This window comes from Pteropus alecto, unplaced genomic scaffold, assembly GCF_000325575.1.
Source record: "Pteropus alecto unplaced genomic scaffold, ASM32557v1 scaffold106, whole genome shotgun sequence".
Taxonomy (NCBI): domain Eukaryota; kingdom Metazoa; phylum Chordata; class Mammalia; order Chiroptera; family Pteropodidae; genus Pteropus; species Pteropus alecto.
The window spans coordinates 817,345-840,797 of record NW_006442103.1 but is presented as its reverse complement, the minus strand read 5'-3'; the positions used below and the strand labels follow the sequence as shown (position 1 = coordinate 840,797).

The following is a 23,453-nucleotide window of genomic DNA, read 5'->3' as shown; positions in this document are numbered from 1 at the left end:
AGGGCAGGTGATGTGGGGCCTACACAGGTAGAAAAGAACCATCTAGGATGAGTGGAAGGGAACTGAGGACATGTAGGGTCAATGAATTAGAGGTCTTGGTCATATAAAGAATTGTTGGAGCCAGGATATCAGAAGGAGGTAACTAAAAAGATAGCATGAGAATAAAGATGGTGAGAAAAGAAATCTATATTTAAAAACAATCTTTTATTTGTCCATATACATTTTAACATATATTCTATTGATACACATTATATTTCTTTTCAGTGATAATTAAATAATTTACTATATAATGTAAATTAAAAAATATAATTCTTGAATTCTCAGCATTTCCATTACACATAATATGTAAGGTGAACCAGAATAATCAAACATCATTGGTGTTAATCTTAATAAGTAAACAGCCAACATTTCTACTTAAAGTATGAATTTAGAGATTTAAGGAGATAAATTCCACTGTTAGATTATTGTATCTTCAGAATTAAAGAGGGTGTGTACATAAACGAAATCAATTTTGATGTTTAAATCAGCAAGGTGTGAGTGTGTATTGAAAACATCAACATGTAAAATAGAAACCTAGTTAATGATCACATTTTCCTAAGAATAAATTTGTGTGTATGTGTCTTAATCATGTGAATATCATAAACAATAGACATTAGCACAAACATAAATTGGTTGCCTATTTTGGCCATTGAGACAATGTTTTTAACTGTTCAGAAGAGGATTTCTTAATTTTTTCAAGATACAGATCTTTATTGTTGATTTTTCTATTGATTTTGAATAATATTTATCTATAACACTCATTTTTAGTAGTGTTCATACTTTTTATTAGTCAAAGATCTATGTTAGAATTTATAAGCTACATTAAATAAAAATTTTTGTCACCGAATCAAAATAATTTCAGCCCCAATGAAATTTTACTTTTTAGGGCAGCCTTTTGGTGTCCTTGTTTTAGTAAAATATGAATCCAACAAAGCTTTTTGAAAAGCTGAAAGCAGCTCACAAACTCTTCTTACTCAACTTTCTTCATGGACCTTATTTAGAGAATCTCTCTATTAAGGAACAACATGTCTATTTTTCCATTCTTCTTTTAAAATTCCATCTAAATTTTTTCTTATGGTCCCTCATTTATCTGTTTCTTCTTTCTCTCCTTCTTCTAACTCAGCTTCTCACCCCATGTCCTTTTTCCTCATTGTGTTCTAGGAAAAATTTTCTCCTTTTCTATTTCTTCTATGCTTGGATTCACATCTCCGCCTATTATGCTTTGTTTTTCATAGAGAATTTGTTCCTATTGAGTTCACTGGTTCTTTTACAGAGAATTGTGAATGGAATAAGTAAAATATTAACAATCTGGCTATGTAGCAATCCACAAACATAAGATATGTGAACATCTCACAAACACAAAATGTAATTTCCATGGTTGATGTCAATAAAACATAGTTTCTTTGGTATAAGCTTCTTGTGTACAAAGTGTAGCATCAGTACATTCTTGACTTTTTCATGTTGCTTGGCATCTCTGTGAATTAAAGGTATTACTAATGAACGATAGGATAAATGTCATTTTAATACTTTTTCATTTTTCTGTTGCATTATGGCAAATTTTTATTCTAATTCTTTAGTTCAAGTTACATAGTCTATGATGCTTTAAGGTAAATGGAAACCTGAAACTGGAATGTGACCTGGAATATGACTCTCTTCCCAACTTTTTATAGATTCACCAAATGACTTTTGGTCACAGAACTCTAGCTTTTAACTTCGTGTACTCTTTCTGTCTGGAGTGTTCTTTCTACCATCCCTCTTCTCCATGTCAGCTTATTATGAATTTTACTCAATCTTCAAGCCACCCTCCTAACACCCTCCCCCGACTCAAACCCTGAAATGCTACCTTTCCATAATGCTCTTCCTGGTCCTCTAAAAAAATCAGATGTAATCTCTCTTTCTCTCCTCAGTATTCTTAGCACTTTGGACAACACATATAGCACTTATTGAGCTTGCTTTATCATCTAGTTGTATGTGAATTTTCTTTGCATCCCCTATAGCCTATAATCCTAATTTAGAAGGTCTAGCCCAGTGCCTTGTGCTGGCTAGAGAATGGAACTGAAAAGAATGTTCAATTTAGATCCTTAATTTTACCAGTACACAGGCAAGAGTGTTTACTTTTAAGAAATTCAGAGTTCACTGACCAGAAGAGATAACAGAGTATTACAATATAGCTGTTTGTAGAAAATACACACACACACACACACACACACACACACACACACGTATGAGTCAAGGAATTTACTATCTTTGTAGTAATAGTACGTGATCTTTCCAATAACAAGTGTGTGGAAACAGGTTTTGTAATTCAGTTAATAAAATCACATCCCAAGCTGGATGGTAGAAAGGGTTTCAAATCTGATTTGTGCCTGTCAAGCTGATCTTCATCAGCCTGAAAAGGAGAGAGGCTGAGAGAACATGGAGGGCTGATGCTTTCCATCTTATTCTCGTTAGCGTCTCTCCCTTGAGTTTTTGTCATTGCTTTTCTTCACGTGATCAGGATTTAGCTTTGACCACTCACTGATCACCTGTGATAATTTTTGTCTCGTCCATTACCTAGCTGTATGCTCACCTCAACCAGACCAGAGAATCTACAGACTTGTGCTGGATGCACTCACTACTCATTTCATTTACTTATTTTTAACCTTGAATGTTCTTGTAATGTTAGCTCCTTTCATTCCCCCCTGAAGTCTGGTTTTCTGTCAAGCACAGTCCTGCTTAATTTAGTGCCAAAGAGAGTCTGCTGGGATGTACGGTCAGGGCGTCTCCCAGATCTGAGGAAGCCTCACCTGAGAAATCTCAGATCCGCGCTACTCACAGTGCATCAGGAAGGACTGCCAGTTGGGTGGTGTTAGTGGGAGTTTTATTTGGAAATGATTCCAAAACCTGTAAGAGAGACAAAACAAAGAAATGGATTTGGTAATGAATTTTCGTGCCTGTTGTTCTGCCAGGATCTGTTTGGTAACCAGGGCTCAGCCCTCTCTAAGAGTGGTTTTAGCTGTTCCTACAGCTTAGCATTTGAAGTGTATTGAATACAGACAATTGAGTCTTATTTTTATTCTATTGTGATGCACCTTGCTTTAAGGAATACATGTGTGTGAAAAATATAGATTTTTATTCCATACACAAAAGCATTAGGACCTGGTATTGGTGACAGTGTAGGTAACTTGTCCTCTCCTATATTATTTCTGTGAAGGTGGACTGGCTTTCTGAAGAGGGGTTTGGCAGCGTGCCCCTGGGGCCTCCACACTGGATCCAGCAGCTCCACTCCTATAAATTTATCCTGAGTACACCAACTATGAGAGTGTGCAAGAGACACCTACATGTTTATTTGCCAAATCATTGTTTTCAATAGCAAAAAGTTAGAAAAGTATAAGTAGATCAAAGATTGTTTCATAAACATACAGATAGAAAAGTATGGACAGCATTATCCTATTTTTATAAAAAGTGTACAAGTATGTGCTTATAAACAGAAAAAAAAAAGTCTAACTAGACACCAATGTATAAATTGCTATTTCTGAGGGGTGGGGTGGTAGTAAGATTATTTGTGATTTAAATTTCTTCTTGTATCTAAAATTTTTTTTTCAAATTCTCGACAGTAGATATGTATTATTTTTATAACCAGAAAGATGTTGAATAAATCCATACACCCCATTTTGAGAGCAATGAAGATAAATTGGGTTGCAACTATTTCCTGAAATTCTTTAGGGGATCCTCAGATATTTATGACCTTTGTTATCTAAACACAAGATAACAAAATAGTCTTAAGCATCAATATCCTAGAAGTTTCCGAGACAGAAAATATTTTCTCAAGAAAAGTAACCTCTAGGTTTCCCACAATGTTGTCACGTTCTTTCTTTTTTTTTTTTTTTCCCAGAACAAGAATTCAGGTATATGCTCTGTGGAAAATGAACAAAAAGTGGTCTCTTTTACAGCTGTTAAAATGTTTGAGGCTGATGCGTATGTCCCAACGTGGAAGGAAACCGAAGATACATGAATGAGAAAAAAAATGCAAGCTGCAGAATGTATGTTACTTTAAAAAAAACAACAGCATCAATAACCCTCCCTCCCTTCTCCTCCCAACTATATGGGACATTTTATTGCGAACACATGTATTTAGAGAAATGTGGATCCGCCCAGACGTTGGCCTGGGGTGACCCACACAGAGCTGTTATCTCTGGTTGCCCTGGAGACTGGGTGGAGAGAGAGGAAGGACACAGGGCTTTGTGGGAAGTGCAGGGTGGGGTTGTTTTCTTTTTATTTTATATACTTTTACATTCCTTACATTTTTTTCATAATTTAAAAACATTCAAAAGGAGATAAGTTAAAAAGAAATTTTAATAAATTTCAAGCAAGCTTGCAAACTCAAGAGCAGAAGCTAGATTGTGGGTTTTTCTTATTCAAAACTAAATTCTTTCATTTTTCAGAAGATCAGTGGTAATGACAAGAGAGTTTCTCCCTCTTAGTAATTATTTTGCAAATATAAAAATGGCAAATGGGCCTTTCTGACATTTCAACTCAAATATTTCAAATATAATCTTAAAGACTTAGGCAATTTTGCAGTAAGAGACTTACATGGTTTTGAAGTATAGGCAAAACCTCAGTGGGTTACTCCCCTTAACCAACTAGCCTATCAAATTTATGCTCAGGTTTGGGCACAGGCAACAGTGAGACTTGAGAGGTGACTGTCTTTAATGGCTGCATCTTGCTACATCTTGCTTGGCAAACACATTCTTCACTCTCATAATGTCATTTTCTACATCAAAAACCACTTTCAGAAGGAATGGGAACACATTTGCATGAATATATAAATAATGACTCTTTAAAATGTTATCTTCTAACCAGCTTTGCTTTTTAACAGGCTACCAGAGGCATAAAGATCTAAAGGTGGAATCTCACATATCTATCCATCAGGATCATATGTAATGGTCCTGGGGGCATGTAGTCAGTCACTGACTCCACTTATATATCCATGGCATCCTCTGCAGTGGCCTAGGGTGTGGCGGATATTTTCAGACTTACAGATGATGATATACATCAGGATCCCGCTGAAGTCGGGTTTGGAATCCTATATACAAGTCATCCCAGAGTAGACCATTCCTCACCACATGTCTGATGACATCAACCCGGCTCTGGATCTGAAACAGACATGGAACAACTAGCAGGGGAGACCCAGGCAACACCGGCCATCGATCCCGCACGTCCCTGGGAGAAGCAGATGCCTAGGACAGCAGGGGCCTAGAGTGTCAAGGAGAGAAGTCTACTAGAGCAGGCATCACAGGCTGAGGGAGGAGGGCCTGAGTGTGGCAGAAACTGAGAGAAGGGAACCAGGAAATGGATCAGGAGCTGGGGAAGCATCGTGGCATGGATGAGTCAGACTGCTGGGTTCACACCCAGGTTAATAGCTTTGGCAACTATCCTGCCTGTTTTCTCATTTATAAAATGAAGATAATGGGCCATTCCTCATAGGATTGTTGTAAGGATTAACTGAGTCAATGTAAGTAAAATATTTAAAATGAGGCCTAGCACACAGTGAGCATTCAAAAAATGTGTGATGTCACTGTTATTCTGAAATAGAGCATTCTAGTCTTCTACCTAAGCACTCAGAGGCAAAGCAGAGCCTTCAACTTCACAGCAGACTGTGTGTTTCAGGTGAGATTCCCTTACCTAGGTGGCCAAGGCCTTTACCTGTAAAGAATCCCAACCTGAGATGCAGAAACTGTTGAATAGTCAAGGAGCACAGGGTTAGCAGACAAGCAGAGGTGCTTTCAGTCTCAACCCTGTACTTGCTAATCACGCAGCCTTAACCTTACTAAGACTCAGTCCATGACAGGACTGTTGTGAGAAAAAAACAAATAGACGTTTTATGAAAAGAGCATGAAATAGCGTGAAGGTAAATTTTCCTCAGACTGGACATGGTTTAACAATTCATCAGAACCACTGTAAAGTTTACCCAGGAGCTTTTTCAGATTCTGCATACATTTTTTCTTCCTGATAAATACGCTAATGGCAGTAGAGGCAAATTGTCATCAATGGCAGGCTAATAAATGACACAGGACGTTTAGAAGATTGGCATTTTGGATTTCTTTCTTTTTCCTTCACCGGTCCTACCAAATGATTACATCCACTGTAAACTAAGGTTACAAACCCATGTCAGAGGACCTGTTCGTTTGCTGATAGGGGTTTAGACACATGATGTACAATTTGCTCAGGCCAAGGACTGCCCAGCTGCGATGCAGTGTTGGGACCTGCCTCCTCACAGTGGAGGGAGATGGCCTTTCCTGATCTTTCAATCTGTAGAGGAGCACAAGGGAGAATTAGGGGTAGCTTTGAGAAATAGTTAGGATGTAAATGGAAAGGCCTTGGTGATTGATTATATTTGAGGATGAAGGGAAAAGGAACAGTCGATTGTTCCCTTGTGTCTATCAAGCCTCGCTGGGGAGATGATACTGCCAATGACCAAGGGAGAAATGGAGAAAGAGAAGGAAGATGATGAGTTGAATTTTGAATGGGCCTGAATAGGTACCAAGGATTTGGAAGTCCGGGTAATGCTACCTAGCAGGCAGTGTTGGGGGAGCTCGGTGGAGCTCGAGCAGGATCCAGGGATTTTTGGAGTCATCAGCGGAGAAGTGGTACTAGCAGATGAGTTCATCCAGGAAGAGATTTGAGAAGAAGAGTGGGTTGAGCAGAACCATGCAGAGAAACAAGAGATTTAATTGGCAGCTGGAGAAAGAGAGACCCTGAGAAAATGCAGAGAAAGAATAGTCATGGAAGCGAAGAAATTGTCACTGGAGCTGAGAAAGGACTTCTAGTTCAAAATGACAGATGGATCACATGCATAACCTGTTTTTTGTACACTTCTAGACCCAACTAGAATATTGACAAAGCAATTATATAGCTATAAAGTGCCACAGTGGAGAAGAAACGAAGTGAGTCATCAACAGGTAGGAGATTTCAACTAATTACTGCAATGAGTGGCAACCAAAGAATAGGGCAGAGGCTGCAGAATCCCAGAGAGCATGAGGAGGCCATTCAGTGAAAGGGGTGGAGGTAAGTACCATGGATGAGGGAAAGGACACAGCACAATGTACACAAAACAGTTGACCCCTGCCCTATGCCTGTGCCTGGCTCCCGCCAAGTACATTCAGACAGTTCTCTGAATAAATCGAATCAATTTTGGGGAGAGAGAAGAACAGGAGTAGGTACTGCATTTGTGATGTCCCAGGGCAAGACTCTCTGCGTTTTGGTACTTGAGGTTCCACAGTCTAATAGTTGGCTCCTCACTCTCACAACTTAACCTAGTGAGCCCTGACCAGCCTTTTGTTTGGTGCAGCCCACAGTCCCTTTTAGAAAACTGAATTAGCTTTCCATATTTATAAATCTGGTTATTTTACATGAAAATCCAGATTTGCAAAAATTACCGTCAAATCATTAATATGTGGTTTAAGAACATATTTATTATACAAAGGCACATTTAAACCTCTTTGATTAAGGCGTCACACATTTATATGGCACATGTAATAAGCTTAAAGGCAGACTGCATATCCTCCTGGTTTATCTAATAATTCTTACATTATATGTAATTTAAAATTACAATGCATGCTCGCATATACGATGTCATTTGACTATCACAAAAAACTGGTAAAGTGGAAATAGACCCTATGGAAGAAAAAAAACAAGGCTCAGAAAGCTCAATAACTGGTGAGAGCCACCAGTCTTGACGCTATCTCCAAAACCACGGCTCTTAACCTCATTCCTGACGCAGCTGAGCGGTTTGCTCAAAACTGGAGCTCAACAAAATGTTAGTGTATGCTGACTTAACTCCTTTCACAGAGCTCATGAGTTTGGAGGGAGGCAGGACAAGAGGCAGAGGAGATAGCACAGGAGAGAGGAGAAAGGAGAGGTGGACACCAATGCCCATAGGCTGCTAAGAGCTTAGGAAGTAAGCAGGTGGAGAAGCCAATCTTCGCAAATGACGCAAAAAGAAGCAAGTATGGGGTTTAGCTAATAATAATGTTTTCATCTTGTTTCATTGGTTGTGACAAATGCACCATAGTAAAGTAGTTAACAAGACTGTATATTATCCTTGTAACTTTTCTGTAAATCTACAGTTATTCTAAAATAAAAAGTTTATTTAAAAAAGAAGGGAAGGGGGAAGGAAGAAGAGGAAGAAGGAAGGAAGGAAGGAAGGAAGAGAGGAAGGAAGGGAGGGAGGAGGAAGAAAGGTAGGGAGGGAGGGAGGAAGGGAGGGAGGGATGGAGGAAGGGAGAGGGGAAGGAAGAGAGAGAGGGAGGGAGGGTAAGGGAGAGAAGGAGGAAGTGGGGAGGGGCACTTCCACCAATGTCACTGCTTACTTCCTCATATGGATGTTCTCGGCTTGGTCTTTCTTTTGGAAAAGATAAATCTAGAAAGTCAACCAAATAGTCATATCCTCCAGGAAAAGGGCTAAAGTCCTCATTCGTTTCAATCATCTGTGCAAATAACAACACGATAAAGGGAAGAAGCATATCAATCTGGTGGTCAAGGTCCTTAAAAAATTCTAGAATGTGTAAGACCCGAAAGCCCTTAAATGGTAGCAGTGAATCGGCATTAACGTAGTCTCTCCTCTCCTTTCTCTTACTCCCTCTTTTTCCTCTAGCCCCTCCCTCAATCTCCCTCCTGTGTCTTGAACCGACAACATTCAAATCCTAGTCTCCTGCACTAGCAAAATTGCCTTATATCACTGACTTCAATCGAATTTACAGGTGATGATTATCTTAAGTACTATTAGTACTATCTAATACTATTCTATGTTTGCAGGCTAAAAATTAAATAACATTTGGAATATTTTTCATCATTATACAACAGCTAAAGATAAATAGTTTCATTGACAATTCCAAATGTTTTCTCTTTTTTCTGCTAATTGTCTAGCTGAAAATATCATTTACACTAATGTTTCCCAGGTCTTTGGATTTCAAAGACAATTTCCTAAAACATATTTAGGAGCTAATATCAGCACCACTATTTTATTTTGTCAAGTGAGGACTTAAAAAAATTTACATCTACTTTTATTTCATTAAAGGAAGAATGCTTTAAACATTTCAAAAATAGGAAGGACTCAATATTGGAATAATGACAACTCATCTCAAAAAAAGAGAGCTGACATCTTTGTAACCACACTCATATGCATACTCATATTTCACTGTTGACCTGTAAAAATCGTCACAGACTGGTCTTGGCCCCCAGGTAAGTTTTTAGGAATGCTTTTGAGAATGACAAGTGTTGCCTGGCATTAATGTTCAGGGGTTGAAAGAGAAACTTGGAAATGGTCCTTGCTCTGAGAGTGACCTATCCTGGTCTCTAAGAGAGTGAATGTGGTTCATTTCCTGATGCCTTTCCTAAACTTTGCCTGCAAGCACATCATCAGGCACTAAATGTAAGCCAGCAAAAATGTACATGTAAGTGGCTGGTTGCTTGCTGACTTTGCAGGTACTCCCGATACATTTCAGGCCTCCTCTTTCTCTTGCATTCCCTACCTGTTAGTATTTAACTTGCTTTTGGTGGATACACCTTCAGCATTGGTGATCAGGTTACAACTTGAATCACTTGGCATGTGGGTTCTATGTGTATGTGTCAGGCTAATTTAAGTTCTAGATCTAGGCCGACCTCATCACAGCTGCAGGTAAGTTACTTGCTTCTACATTATTCTGCTACAGGGCATCACCTCTGCAGTGCATCCCACCTTCAAGGTCCACAGTTTAAACAGCTGTTTCTGCCATGCCAAACAAAACAAAACACCCACAAAAACAAAAACAAACAATGAAACCAAACTTATGGTGATACGAGGGAAAAGAACGCTCCAAAAGAGAAACTAAGCTGGACTTCATCCGCCCCACAAGTGTTCAATAAGAGATTGTTTATCGCGTGGCCAGATCTATTCTCAGGCAGCTAGTGGGGCATGATGAATGCTTATTGAAAAACAACTTGGAATCCTAAGGATTTCCATCCATTTCATTGTATAAGAAAGCAAAGACAAGTAATACTTAATAGCCTACCCTGACCACCAGGTTATAATCCTTAAATCCAGCCCAGGTGAAGTACTCCTTTATCCAGGCTGAGTGAAGAAATATTTTATCTCCTACAGCTGCATTCAAGATTTTCAAATATGGTCCAAAGTCCCAGGAATCCTTGTAAATTTTAGTTCCCTCTGGAGGGTCTATGATGCCCTTGCTTAAAGACACAAAGGCAAGAGAACAGTGGAAGAAAGAAAAAATAGAGTTAGTGCTGAAACTCAAAAAGTTAACCATACAAGTGGCTTTACAAGAGTTCAGATGACCCTCAGGGTCCAATAGAAGTACCTCAGGGGCCTTGTGAGGGGCAGGGCCCACCCCCAACCTAAACTAGAATAGTTCCTTCTAATTGTTAAGCATGATGGGTTTCTAAGCCATATTTTATCTGAAAATAAGAAAGCATATGCCTAGGGAAGAAAAGTTGGAAAACCACTGATGTGGATCCTTTGGGTCCAAAAACTGAATGGTGGAAATATTGAATATACTGTCATCAGATTGAATGTGGATCTCTGCTCACCCCTGCCCTGCCCTTCACCTCCACTAGAATATAAATTTGATTAAAATAAAAACCATGACTGGAGCATAAATGGGCTCAATAAATATTTGTTGAGCACATGAATGGCTTTAGCCTATCTTTGATATATATTCAGAATGTTGCATCTCTAATATATGGGTTCCTACTGTACTAATCAAACCACAGCTCACAGACACGTGGGCAATTTAATCATGAAACACCATCAGCAATGTGGACAACAGAGATCTCTGACATTCCTAGGGCTCTGTGCATCTAGGGTAAAGGTGGATCATTGCATGAAATGCAAAATCTTGAATTGTGAGAATAGAATAGGATGTGCTCTGGATAAGGGACACATAGGGAGGGAAAAAGGCAGTCTAAAAGATTTGGTGAGTAATGGTAGGTCTCTATGTCCCTTTTCTCAAAACAACACTTTTAGTCCACTGTTTGCACAAAGCTACAAATGCACTGGTTTCTATAATAACTTACCTACCAAATCCTAAAGCTTCTGATTTCTAGATATATCTCAAATCTGCTTCTCCAACCCCTTACTCTGGTCTCAGTTTAGACCCTCACCAATCTCTTCCTGGATAAAACCACAGCCTCTCTGACTCTGGTTGTTTTCCCTCTAGCCTCTTCCCATACATGCTTCTCTGAAAACTGAAATGGTTTTTCTAAAACACAATATGGTAATGTGCATTCTTTGCTTTAGAACTTTCTTGAGCTCTCTTAACTCACAGGCAAGTTCCTTACACTGTCTGAGAACGCCTTTTCGACCCTAGCTTTTTTTCCTGCCCCATCCTTCTCCACTTCACTTCCCAACTCCGTACTCAGGGAGAAGGATGGCTTCCTGAGGGAAGGATGTTTCCACAGCTGTGTGCCTGTACCTAGTATGATATCTGGTATAAGGAAGGAGCTCAAGAAACCATTTCTGAATAAATGGCAGCTATTTATTCACTCATTCAAAGTATCTACATTCACCAAACTCATGACACTGTTTACATTTCCCTTCATCGCATGCCATTATTTCTGACTAAAATCTCTCTTCCTCCTCCCTCCCTCCCTCTCTCCGTCCTATCTACCCATCTCTATTTCATTCTCTCTTTCTCAATTAATCCACTTGTCACCTCCTCACCTCTGAGACCTAGCTCAAATGCCAGAGATTTCAGATTCAGTTTCCTTAACAACGTTTCCTGTTCTCTCCCATCCTCTTTTCCCCTCAACAGAGTTAAGCACTTGTCTCCTTCTGTCCCTTATACTCTGTTTTACTCCTGAAAATCCTACAATACTGACTGTCTTGTTACCCAAAATGCTTTGGTGGTACACCACGATACAAATGCAGATTCCTGGGCTCACCCTCAGATCTAATGAGTCAGAATCTCTAGGGGTGGAGCCTAAGAATCTGCATTTATACAAGTTCCTCAGGTTATTCTGATCTTCATTAATGTTTGAGAGTTACTGCTATATGATGCCTCTGGAGAACTGGAGAGAAACAATGGAGAGTCCAGCAAATGACAGTGACAAAGGCTCTTGAATGCCCCACTAATACTTGAAAGAACTGAAAATCTCTGTTGCCCTTGAACTGGGGAATAAAAACCACTTTTATCCTAGAGGTACGGGGGTGACCTTAAGGAATTTTAAGTAGGGAAGGAACAGGAACAGTTTTGCATTTTAAAAAGGTAACTTTGGCAGCAATGAAGAAGAGGGAGGCTTTTAAACTTCTTGCCTAAGATCCCAGTAAGAATTGTATCAGGACCCCAGGGGTCCACATACCAAGGGTACTTGTGAAACAAAAGCTTCCTGAAATAATAGTTATCTTTGTTAAATGCAATGTACTCAGGTCTTTTCTATTCTGTTCTGTTCTATTTTGTTTATAAAAAGTGCTTATTGTGATTGATGCCATTGATTTTATGACCCACCAATGGACTGCAACTACCAGAGACTAGCAGATTGAAGAAGGTGGGCATGGGGGAAGGACAAAAGCAGGTTTGGGGTGAAGGCACAGCAATAAGGCAGGGGCTGCTGCAGGAAACTTGGTAAAAATTGTGAGAAGCCAGACTCAGGCCATGGCAGAAGGGGCTGATGATGAATGATAGATTTGTGAGAGATTTATGGAGAGGAACTCACCAGATTTGATAGCTAACTTGACATGGAATATTACCAAAAGGACTGAATTGGCTGCCCAAACAACTCAGACTAATCCTGTAGAGGTGAGGCCAAGATCGTGTGCTCTGTTCTCCAACATGGTTAGTCTATTTCTAAATAAGGGTTCCATTTGGTTCAAGACAAGTATTTACAAAAATCTATGAGAGTGATGTCAGAAGCGTGGCAGAGTTAGAGATATCCCCAGATCTCCCCCATTGAAACAACAATAAGTGTAACATCTAAAATTCAACAAAAAACACCCAATCTGCGTACAAGCATGTCTGAGTGAGGGATCTGCAAATAAGAGCTACCACAGGACAGAACCATGGGAGTTGGTCAGTAGACTGGGAGAAACAAAGAAGCTGCTTCTCATAGCCCAAGCATCATGAAGGAAGAGGGTGAGGGTAGAAGGTGCAGCAGATTTCCTGAACAGCAGTGACTGAGAGAGCTGTGACCTCCACGCAGCAGCAGTGCCCAGGGATCAGGGCAGAAAGCAGAGAAGTGAGGAAGGCAGAGAAACAACAGCTGATTATTACCAGCCACAGTTGCAAAATGTGAGGCTGAGCTGCAGTCCCCATCCCCCAACCCAGAGGGTCCCTCCCCCCACATCCTCCCACACCAAACACCTCAGAGCCCCAGGGGAATCTGAGCAAACGCTACCAAAATTGTCACTAATGCTGACATTAACTGAGACTGAAGGTAGCGATTGTGATTGAATATTTATAAGAAAAACGAAAGGCATTATTAAGACTTTATATAAAGCAGGGATCCAAGAGGCTTAGACGCCACCTACTGGAAACCAAAAGATAGTTGGCTTCTTAGCAGCAGGCTAAAGAGGGACCTTTATATAATAAATCTCTTTTCTGGAAAAAAAGCAGAATACACTTCCATTAATGCCCAGGTGGAGAAATTGTCAATTAAACACCATGAACAACCAAGGTAACAAAGCAGCTCAGAAAGAAAGAGAAAAATCTTCAGAAAATAAGCTTATAGACATAGAAATGGGCAATTTAAATGACAGAGAATTCGGGATAGTACCTCAGAAAAAACTCAATAAGATCCAAAACAATTCATATCAACAATTCTAAAAATTGAGAAGACAATTAGATCAACAGAATAAGTTTTTTAGCAAGGACATTGAAACCCTTAAAAAGAACCAAATAAAACTTCAGGAGATGAAGAACACACTACAAGAGATGAGGAATAAAATAGTAAGCTAGGGAAATAGAGTCGACTAAATGGAGGAAAGGATCAGTGATATCAAAGACAGAAATATACAAATAAATCAGAAGGAAGAAGAGAGAAACCAAAGAATGAAAAAGAATGAAAGAAAAATACAAGAACTAGCTGATACCATCAGAAGAGGAAACAAGAATAATGGACATTCTTGAACAAGGAAGAAAAGGAGCAGGGACTAGAAAGCATTTTCAGACAAATAGTTGAAGAGAATTTCCCAAATCTAAGGAATGAGCTGGAGCTTGGAATTCAAGAAGTCAACAGAACACCCAATGATCTCAACCCAAAAAGGCTTTCATCAAGACACATTGTATTAAAATTATCAAAAATCAATGACAAAGAAAGAATTCTCAGGGCATCTAGGGAAAAGAACATGGTAACCTATAAACCGAAACCAATTAGGTTATAGTCAGACTTCTCAGCACAAACCTTACAAGCCAGAAAGGAATGAAATCAAATATTCAAACTATTAAATGAAAAGAACTACCAGCCAAGAATAATGTACCCAGCAAAGCTCTCCTTTAGATATGAAGGAGAAATAAACACCTTTCCAGACATACACAAATTGAGAGAATTTTCCACTATGAGGCTCGCATTACAGGAAATACTGAAAGGAGTCAGCTCACCTAAAACAAAATGACAAAACAAAAAACAAACATAATTAGGAGTAAGTCAACTAGCAGGCAGATAGAAGCAGAGGAGTGCAATCCATACTAAGAACAGAGCATTATAAGCTTAAACAATAAGAGAATTGCTATAGCAAGATAGTAATGAATGTTCAGCATACATAGGGACAAATTGAGATAACAATGACTGAAAAAGGGAGGATTCAAAAATCCATATTTGATATGGAAGATGAAGGAAACTGGACTTTTGCTTGAAAAATTTGCTTTAAAATTGAGAATATACAGATGTTAAATTATAATGTACACCTAAAAATTATATAATTGTATTAACCAATGTTACCCCAATAAACTTTAAAAAAATCCAAATTTGCAAAAGGGAATGGAGATAAGGCATGTGCAGAAGAAAATGGATGACTATATATATACATGTATATATATATGTACATATATATGTATGTGTGTGTGTGTGTATCTCCTTTACATATCCATAATGATAACCACATGCTAAAGATACTTCAGAACTAAAGTACATAACATAGAACAAGAAGGACCAGATGGAAAACCATTGAAACCCAACCAAAATAAACAAAAACAGACACATAAGGACAAAGAAGCAATGGAAACACCGAGCTACCAGAAAGCAAAACAAAAAACGGCTATAAAAAGACCTCGTACTTCAATAATTGCCCTAAATATAAATGGACTGAATTCACCAATAAAAAGGCACAGAATTGCAGATTAGATCAAAAAACAAAACCCAATCATATACTGCCTCCAGGAGACACATCTCATTTCCAAAGACAAAGATAGACTCAAAGAGAAAGGGTGGAAAATTATATTTCAAGCAAATGGCATTCAGAGAAAAGCAGAAGTAGTAGTACTAATATCGGGTGAAACGGACTTCAAAACAAAAACGGTTAAGAAAGATAATGAGGTTCACTTCATAACGATAAAGGGAATCATGCATCAAGAAGATATAACTCTTAATATCTAATCTCCCCATTAGGCAGCCCTAACATATGTAAAGAAATTACTAACAGAACTAAAGAGAGAAACAGACCAAATACTATCGTAGTAGGGAACCTAAATACCCCATTGTTGGATATGGACAGATCATCCAAACAGAAAAATCAATAAGGAAATAACATCCTTAAATGACACATTAGACCAACCGGACATAACTGACATCTCCTGAGCCTTCTATCTCCAAATAGCTGCTTATACATTCTTCTCTAGTACACATGGAACATTCTCAAGAATCCACCACATACTGGGACACAGAGATAGCCTCAGCAAACATAAGAGGGTTGAAATCATACCAACCATATTCTCTGATCATAATGCCTTAAAGCTGGAAAGCAACTGTTAAAAGAAAGAGGGAAAACAAATACATGGAGATTAAACAACATGATATTGAAGAATGACTGAGTCACAGAAGAAATAAAAAGAGAGATCAAGAGATACATAGAAACGAATGATAATGATAGTACAACATATCGAAACTTTTGGGACATGGCAAAGTGGTCATAAGAAGAAAGTTTATATCATTACGGGCTTATCTCAAAAAACAAGAATGAGCCCAAATAAACAACCTAACGCTTCATCTTAAAAAACTGGAAAAGAAAGAACAAATGAGGCCTAAAGTCAGCAGAAGGAAAGAAATAATCAAAATTAGAACAGAATTAAATGAAATTTAGAACAAAAAAACTATAGAAAAAGTAAATGCAACGAAGAGCTGGTACTTTGAGAAGGTCAATAAAATTGACAAACCTCTGGCTAGACTCACTAAAGAAAAAAGAGGAAGGACACAAATAAAATCAACGATGAAAGAGAAGTTATGACAGATGCTGCAGAAATACAGAGTCATACAAGAATACTATGAAAACGTACATAACACCAAATTTCATAACCTAGAAGAAATGGACAAGTGCTTTGAAAAATACAACCTTCTTAGACTGAATCAAGAAGAACTGGAAAATTTAAATAGACTGATCGGCAGTATGCAAATTGAAACAATCATTAAAAACCTAGCAAAAAGTAAAAGTCCAGGACCAGATGGCTTCACCAGTGAATTCTACCAAACAGTCAAAGAAAATTTAATACCTATTCTCCTCGAACTCTTCCAAAAAATTGAAGAGGAGGCAATACTTCCCAACTCATTTTATGAGGCCAGTATTATCCTGATACCAAAACCTGGTAAAGATAACAAACAAAAAGGAAACTACAGACCAATATCTCTCATGAACACAGATGCAAAAATTCTAAATAAGATACTAGTGAACCGAATACAGCAACGTATTAAAAAGATTATACACCACGATCAGGTAGGCTTCATCCCAGGGGCACAGGGATGGTTCAACATGCGCAAATCGATTAATGTGATACACCACATAAACAAATTAAAAAATAAGAATCACATGATCATATAATAGATGCAGAAAGAGCCTTTGACAAGATACAGCAACCATTTAAGATCAAAACACTTAACAAAATCGATATAGAGGGAAAGTACCTTAACATAATAAAGGTCATCTATGACAAACCTTCAGCCAACATTATACTTAATGATGAAAAACTAAAAACTTTCCCTCTAAAATCAGGGACAAGGCAAGGCTGTCCACTATCACCACTGTTATCCAATATAACATCGGAGATGCTAGTGAGTGCAATCAGACAAGAGAAATATATAAAAGGCATCCAAGTAGGAAATGAAGAAGTCAGACTGTCACTATTTGCAGATGACATGATTCTCTATTAGAAAACCCTAAAGACTCCACAGAGGCAGTGAAATAGGAAATGAAGAGCACATCCTCTCACGATTTGTGGATGACATGATTCTCTATATAGAAAACCCTAAAGACTCCACGTGAAAACTACTAGAAACAATAAGCAAATACAGTAAAGTTTCTGGATACAAAATCAATGTTCTAAAATCCATAGCATTCCTATACTCTAATAATGAATTGTCAGAATAAGAAGTGGAAAAATAATTCCTTTTGGAATTGCACCAAAAAGAATAAAATACCTAGGAACAAATTTAACAAAACATGTGAAGAACCTATAGAATGAAATCTACAAGACCCTATTAAAAGAAATCGAAGAAGATACAAAGAAATGGAAAGATATTCCATGTTCTTGGATTGGAAGAATCAACATAGTTAAAATGATCATATTACCTAAAGCAGTATACAAATTTAATGCAATCCCCATCAAAATCCCATTGGCTTTTTTTAAAGAAATATAACAAAAAGTTATCAGATTTGTATGGAAGCACAAAAGACCCCGAATCACCAAAGCCATCCCGAGATAAAAGAACAAGGCTAGAGGCATCACTCTGACCGACTTCAAATTAATACTCCAAAGCGACAGTAATCAAAACGTCATGGTATTGATAGAAAACCAGACACACAGACCAGTGGAACAAAATTGAGAGTCCAGACGTAAACCCATGTTTATATGGACAAATAATTTTTGACAAAAGAGCCAAAAATATACAGCGGAGAAAGGAAAGTCTCTTTAATAAATGGTGCTGGGAAACTGGAAAGCTACCTGCAAAAGAATGAAACTAGACTGTTGTCTATCACCGCGCACCAAAATTAACTCAAAATGGATTAAGGACCTGAATATAAGACCCGAAACAATAAATTGCATAAAGAAAACATAGGAACTAAACTCATGGACCTTGGACTTAAGGAGGATTTTATGAATTTGACCTCAAAGACAAGAGAAGTAAAAGCAAAAATAAATTAATTGGAGTACATTAAACTAAAAGGCTTCTGCACAGTAAAAAAAACCATCAACAAAGCAAAAAGACAACCATCCAAATAGGAAAATATATTTGCAAGCAATGCCTCTGGTAAGGGCCTGATATCCAAATATACAAAGAACTCATACAACTCAATAACAACAAAAAAGCAAACAATCTAATTAAAAATGAGCAGAGGACCTGAGGAGACACTTTTCCCAAGATGATTTAAATATGGCCAACAAACATATGAAAGGATGCTCATCGTCCCTAGTTATTAGGGAAATGCAAATCAAAAACACAATGATATGCCATCTCACACCTGTTAGAATAGCTGTTATCAACAGGACAGGTAATAACAAGTGTTGGAGAGGGTGGGGAGAAAAAAGAACCCTCAAACACTGCTGGTGGGATTGTAAATTGGTACAGCCACTATAGAAAACAGTATGGAGGTTCCTCAAAAAACTAAGAATTGATCTACCAAATGATCTAGCAATCCTTCTACTGGGTATTTACCCCAAAGACTTGAAAACTCATATCCAAAAAGATATTTGCACACTGATGTTCATAGCAGCATTATTCATGGTGGCCAGGACATGGAAGCAACCAAAGTGTCCTATGATAGATGATTAGCTAAAGAAGCTGTGGTACATATATACGATGGGATATTACTCAGCCATAAGAAGAGATGAAATACTGCCAGGTGCCACAACATGGACGGACCTTGAGATAATCGTGCTAAGTGAAATAAGCCAAACAGAAAAAGTTGAAAATCACATGATATCACTTATATGTGGGATATAAACCTAAAAGCAACAAACAAACAGGATAAACAAACAGAGACTCATGGATATGGACAATAGACCAGTGGTTACCAAAGGTCGGGTGGGGGGAGGTGGGGGAGGTAGATGGGGTAAAAGGAGTCAAATATATGAAGACAGAAAGAAATCTAACTATGGGTGGTGAACACACAGTGCTATATATATATGACTTACTGTTGAATGATACACTGAAACTTATTTGATTTTGTTAATGTCATCCTAATAATTTTTAGTTAAAAAAGAGAAGGGAAATAACTTATAAAATAAAATAAAATAAAATGTAAAGATAATATATATATATAAAAAATGTAGGTCTGTGACATCAATGTTAACTTTTCTTTGGTTGCCCTCCAGTATGTCATTACTTGTTCAAATGTACTGTCTGTGGAATAGAGAGTTGGGTGATGTTTATGCTGATATGAAAACTAACTCTCATGCTTATGGCTTTTTACTTAAATATGAAAATTATTTCTGAGCTATATCAAACTTTTTCATGAGTAATTATTACATAGAATTAGAAACTTAGGGGGGAACTCAGTTTTTTTTCTCCTAGATTTGAAAGATACCTATTTAATAGTTTATTTTATTTAAATAGAAAGACTTCCATTTGAAGAAGTGATATGTGACTCTTACTGCATACCAAGCTCAGTATGCTAGTCAACAAAATAGAGACCTGTCAAGAGGTCACAGTTGTGTCCCTCATTTTCTCATTCAATTGAGAAAATTCATAAATCATTTTTATTCTCTATAAATATTTAAGCCGAACCTGTCTGTTGGATCTTTGAGCATCCTACCCAGGTCAAGAGTGGCTCCGGGTTGCGGGGTCCATGTTACCACATCAGAATTTTTCCGAATAAGATTGTTGAGTTCATTTGGGTCATTTTTGATGTTTGTTTCCTTAATATACCTGAGAAATAAGAACATTCTCAAGTAAGAAGTTTACTCTCAGATGTACAGTCTGATTACAACAATGACAGATTTTTTTTCTTTTCTCTGTATTCCCACTTCCCAATCCACTTATCCCAGAAAATTAAAGACTAGAAGAATTGTTATCAAGGAAGATTGTATGTATACCTTGTTTTTAGGTATAACCAGATGGTATTATATTAAATATTGAATCAATATTTAATACACTATCTATATTGAAAAGAAGTTAGATGTAACAAGACTAAATATTACAAATAGGTGGAAATAGCACACTCTTGTATTTAAGATTGATTAAATATTATTTGGCAGGAATTATACCAAGTGCTTCACAGGAACTAATTGATTCTGTCTTCACAACACTCTAATGAGCTAGCTTCCATTATTAGTCTCCTTTTATAGAGAAGGGAACAACAGGCTTAGACAGCCAGGTGACTTGTCCCAGGTCACACCACACAGCATGACCCCCGGATTTCCACCACACAGCCAAAGCTACCCCAGCCTTCCCAGGAGGCCGCAGGAGCAGCCCCTCCCCAACTTTGGGAGTAGAGTCTGAAAAGTCTTTCCTCCCTCTCCACTATGTGAGGTTACATGAAAAAGTCTACCATCTATGAACTAGGAAGCAGGCCCTCACAAGACAAAGACTCTGCCAGCACTTTGATCTTACACTTTCCAGTCTCCAGAACTGTGAGATAAATTTCTGTTGTTTAGAAGCACTCCTCCTCCTAGTCTTTCCACTCAAAAGCATTCGGAATACATCTATTACAAAAGAGTACACACATCCTCAGTTGCCGTCCTGAGACCTAGTTTCTAATTGTGCTATTGATCAGAACTGGGTATCTCCAAAGTCGAATTCCAAGCCACAGTTTTCTGGAAAAGCTGTAAATCGCCAATTTCAATGTGATATGGGAAAGTAATTGTGGTAGTGTTGGAGTAGAAGAAGGGAGATCCAGAGAAAAAAGATTTGGCATTGTTTTATCTGACATGGGTTAGGTAGATGGACATTTCTGTTAAAGGAAATTTCACTTTCTTGAGCTACAACTTGGTTACCTAGACTGGACAGATATTTTCAGTCAGATAGATGAACACAAAACAACTGTAAGCATTTGTATTTCTATAGCATCATGGTGAGTTACATTACTTATGACCCTGGAATCAATTTTGCAGACACGAATAAAGATGTCACTCCAAGACATCCAGTAGCATTTCCCTTCCTACATGTGTTAGTGTCTTCCCACTGCCGTAGTCCTCAACTGGAAGCAGTGCCACCACTTTGTCTCATATTTCTTACTGCATCTAGTCTCAAAATGGTTCACTAGCTGGTTTCCCTGCCTTCAATCTCTTCATCTTCAAACCATGATACTATCAGATTACTCTTCCTAAAACAGAATGCATCATATTCACAAAATTCTGTAATTTCTTAATGTTTCTTTGCCTCCCTCTCTAAAATAGTAATAAAACCAACACCTAGATGCTGCCCACTGAGGGTTACTGTGGGTGCTGAAAGCAACATTTGCCAACTACTACATTCCCCTTTGCGTTCTTACCACACAGACATTCGACATTAGCTCCCTAGTGCATGTCTGATCATGACCCCGTTCCTCATTAGACTCTTCCCTGCAGGATAAAATCCAAGCTATATGGTTTGGTACAGCATGCTGTTCACTGTATGGCCAATGCCTTTCATACATTCCCCTGCACTCCTCATACACCCTCCTCAGTCACCTATACTCTCATCTCGGCATCTTTTTATCTTTGCTGGTCAGTGTCTGCTTATACTTCAAAACTTAGCTTCATAGTTGCATCTAGTTGTCATTTTCTGACATCTGCATCCAACTGCCTCCAGAGCATACATGTATCAAAATATCATTCTATATTATAATTATTTTTCTCTTCCAATAGACCATAACTCTGAAGACGATCATTTCATCTCTAGTTCTCCAGCACCTAGCACAGTACTGCTCAATAGATGATAAATGAATGAATAAATAATGAACAGCATTGATCAAAAGAAATCATTTTTTAACTTTAAGCCAATCTTTCTGGAAAAAAATTGGAAGATATGAGACAGCTGAATAATGTCAACAAGGTTAAAAAGGAAATACATCAGCAATAGAAAATATTAAGTGATTAGACACATGTAGCTATGTCATCAGTGAACATAAAAGAACATCAGAGTGAAAACAGTCATGTTTTAATGATGAGGCAAATGGATCCCAGAGAAGTCAATTCGTTGGTAGGAGCAGAACCTAAATTCTATGTGCATTATTTCTCCTACTGTACTGTGCTGCCTCTAGTGGATGAAAAATCCTGGCCAGTCCTTATAGGATTGGATAGTGTCATGAAAATTTATCTCAAAGACTGGTTTTATAGATAAGTGTACTCTCAGAGTAGAATGACACATGCATTCACTGTCTGCACGTAGGCAGTTTCTGCCTTTTGTTCACAAAATGTTCCTAGTATTGGTCATAAAGTGGATCTTCAATAAAACAGATGGTAATTGTACTTGCTCATAAAAACAGTATTATAATTAGAGGATGAGTCACTGCACGTACTAAGGATCAAATATAGTCTACATACAATCAACTGAATCTTATCAAAGAAAAATTAAAACAGCTACAAGATCTTAACATTTGAAATAATAAAACTATGCTTCCAATATTACAAAATAAATAAATTGTATATATTATTTTTTTAAGGGTTGTGAATTCTATAAAATGTGTATGTATGTTTGTGTTACAACTCGATTGTGGTTTCATTGTAGTTTTAATCTACGCTACACAATAGCCAATATGGGCAAGTCATTTCTTAACGTTTATTTGCATCAATATATCTTCTTTGCTGAAGTATTTGTTCAAATGTTTTGTCCACTTATTACTGAGTTCTTTGTTTCCGTACATTGATTTTGGAGAGTTCATTCATTTGACCATTAAAACAAAAACATTAATATAACATTGTCAAAGAAAATTAATGGACCTCCAAAAATACACTTGAGAAACAAGACCTAGAAGTTATATTGCTGCAAGAGAAATCATTTTAGATACCCCCAAATGAGAGAACAACTTGAATTTGATAATGATACAATTCTCTACTCTTAAGTGCAGTGTGGTGTAGAGAAAAGAGCTGTGGAGCTAGTTAGTCATACCAGGTTTCGGTTCTCAGCTACTGTGTTCCCAACAGGGTGGCTGGCTTTGGGCAAATTGCTTAGTCTCTCTGAGTTTCAGATTCCCTAACTGCAAAAAAGGCATAACACCTACCTCACAGTGTCACTGGGAAGATTGATTTAGATGACTTATACTGAACACATATTAGTTCATCCTCCCAGAATCCTTTCAGACAAAATCTATCTAAATTAAC

General features: G+C 37.9%; 1 protein-coding gene across 1 annotated transcript in view; it reads right to left on the bottom strand.

Annotated features, from left to right (window-relative positions):
• Nucleotides 1-326: 326 nt before the first annotated feature.
• Nucleotides 327-23,453, bottom strand: part of LOC102894513 (cytidine monophosphate-N-acetylneuraminic acid hydroxylase) — a 38,371-nt gene continuing 15,244 nt past the window's right edge. Inside the window, exons 10-15 of the mRNA XM_006919525.3 lie at nt 19,939-20,079; nt 10,071-10,245; nt 8,391-8,507; nt 5,059-5,174; nt 2,826-2,922; nt 327-1,513 (exon numbers count right to left, since the gene is read on the bottom strand). Of these exons, the coding sequence (XP_006919587.1) occupies nt 2,847-2,922; nt 5,059-5,174; nt 8,391-8,507; nt 10,071-10,245; nt 19,939-20,079 (625 nt within the window). The 3' untranslated portion in view covers nt 327-1,513; nt 2,826-2,846. The remainder of the gene's footprint in view (nt 1,514-2,825; nt 2,923-5,058; nt 5,175-8,390; nt 8,508-10,070; nt 10,246-19,938; nt 20,080-23,453) is intronic.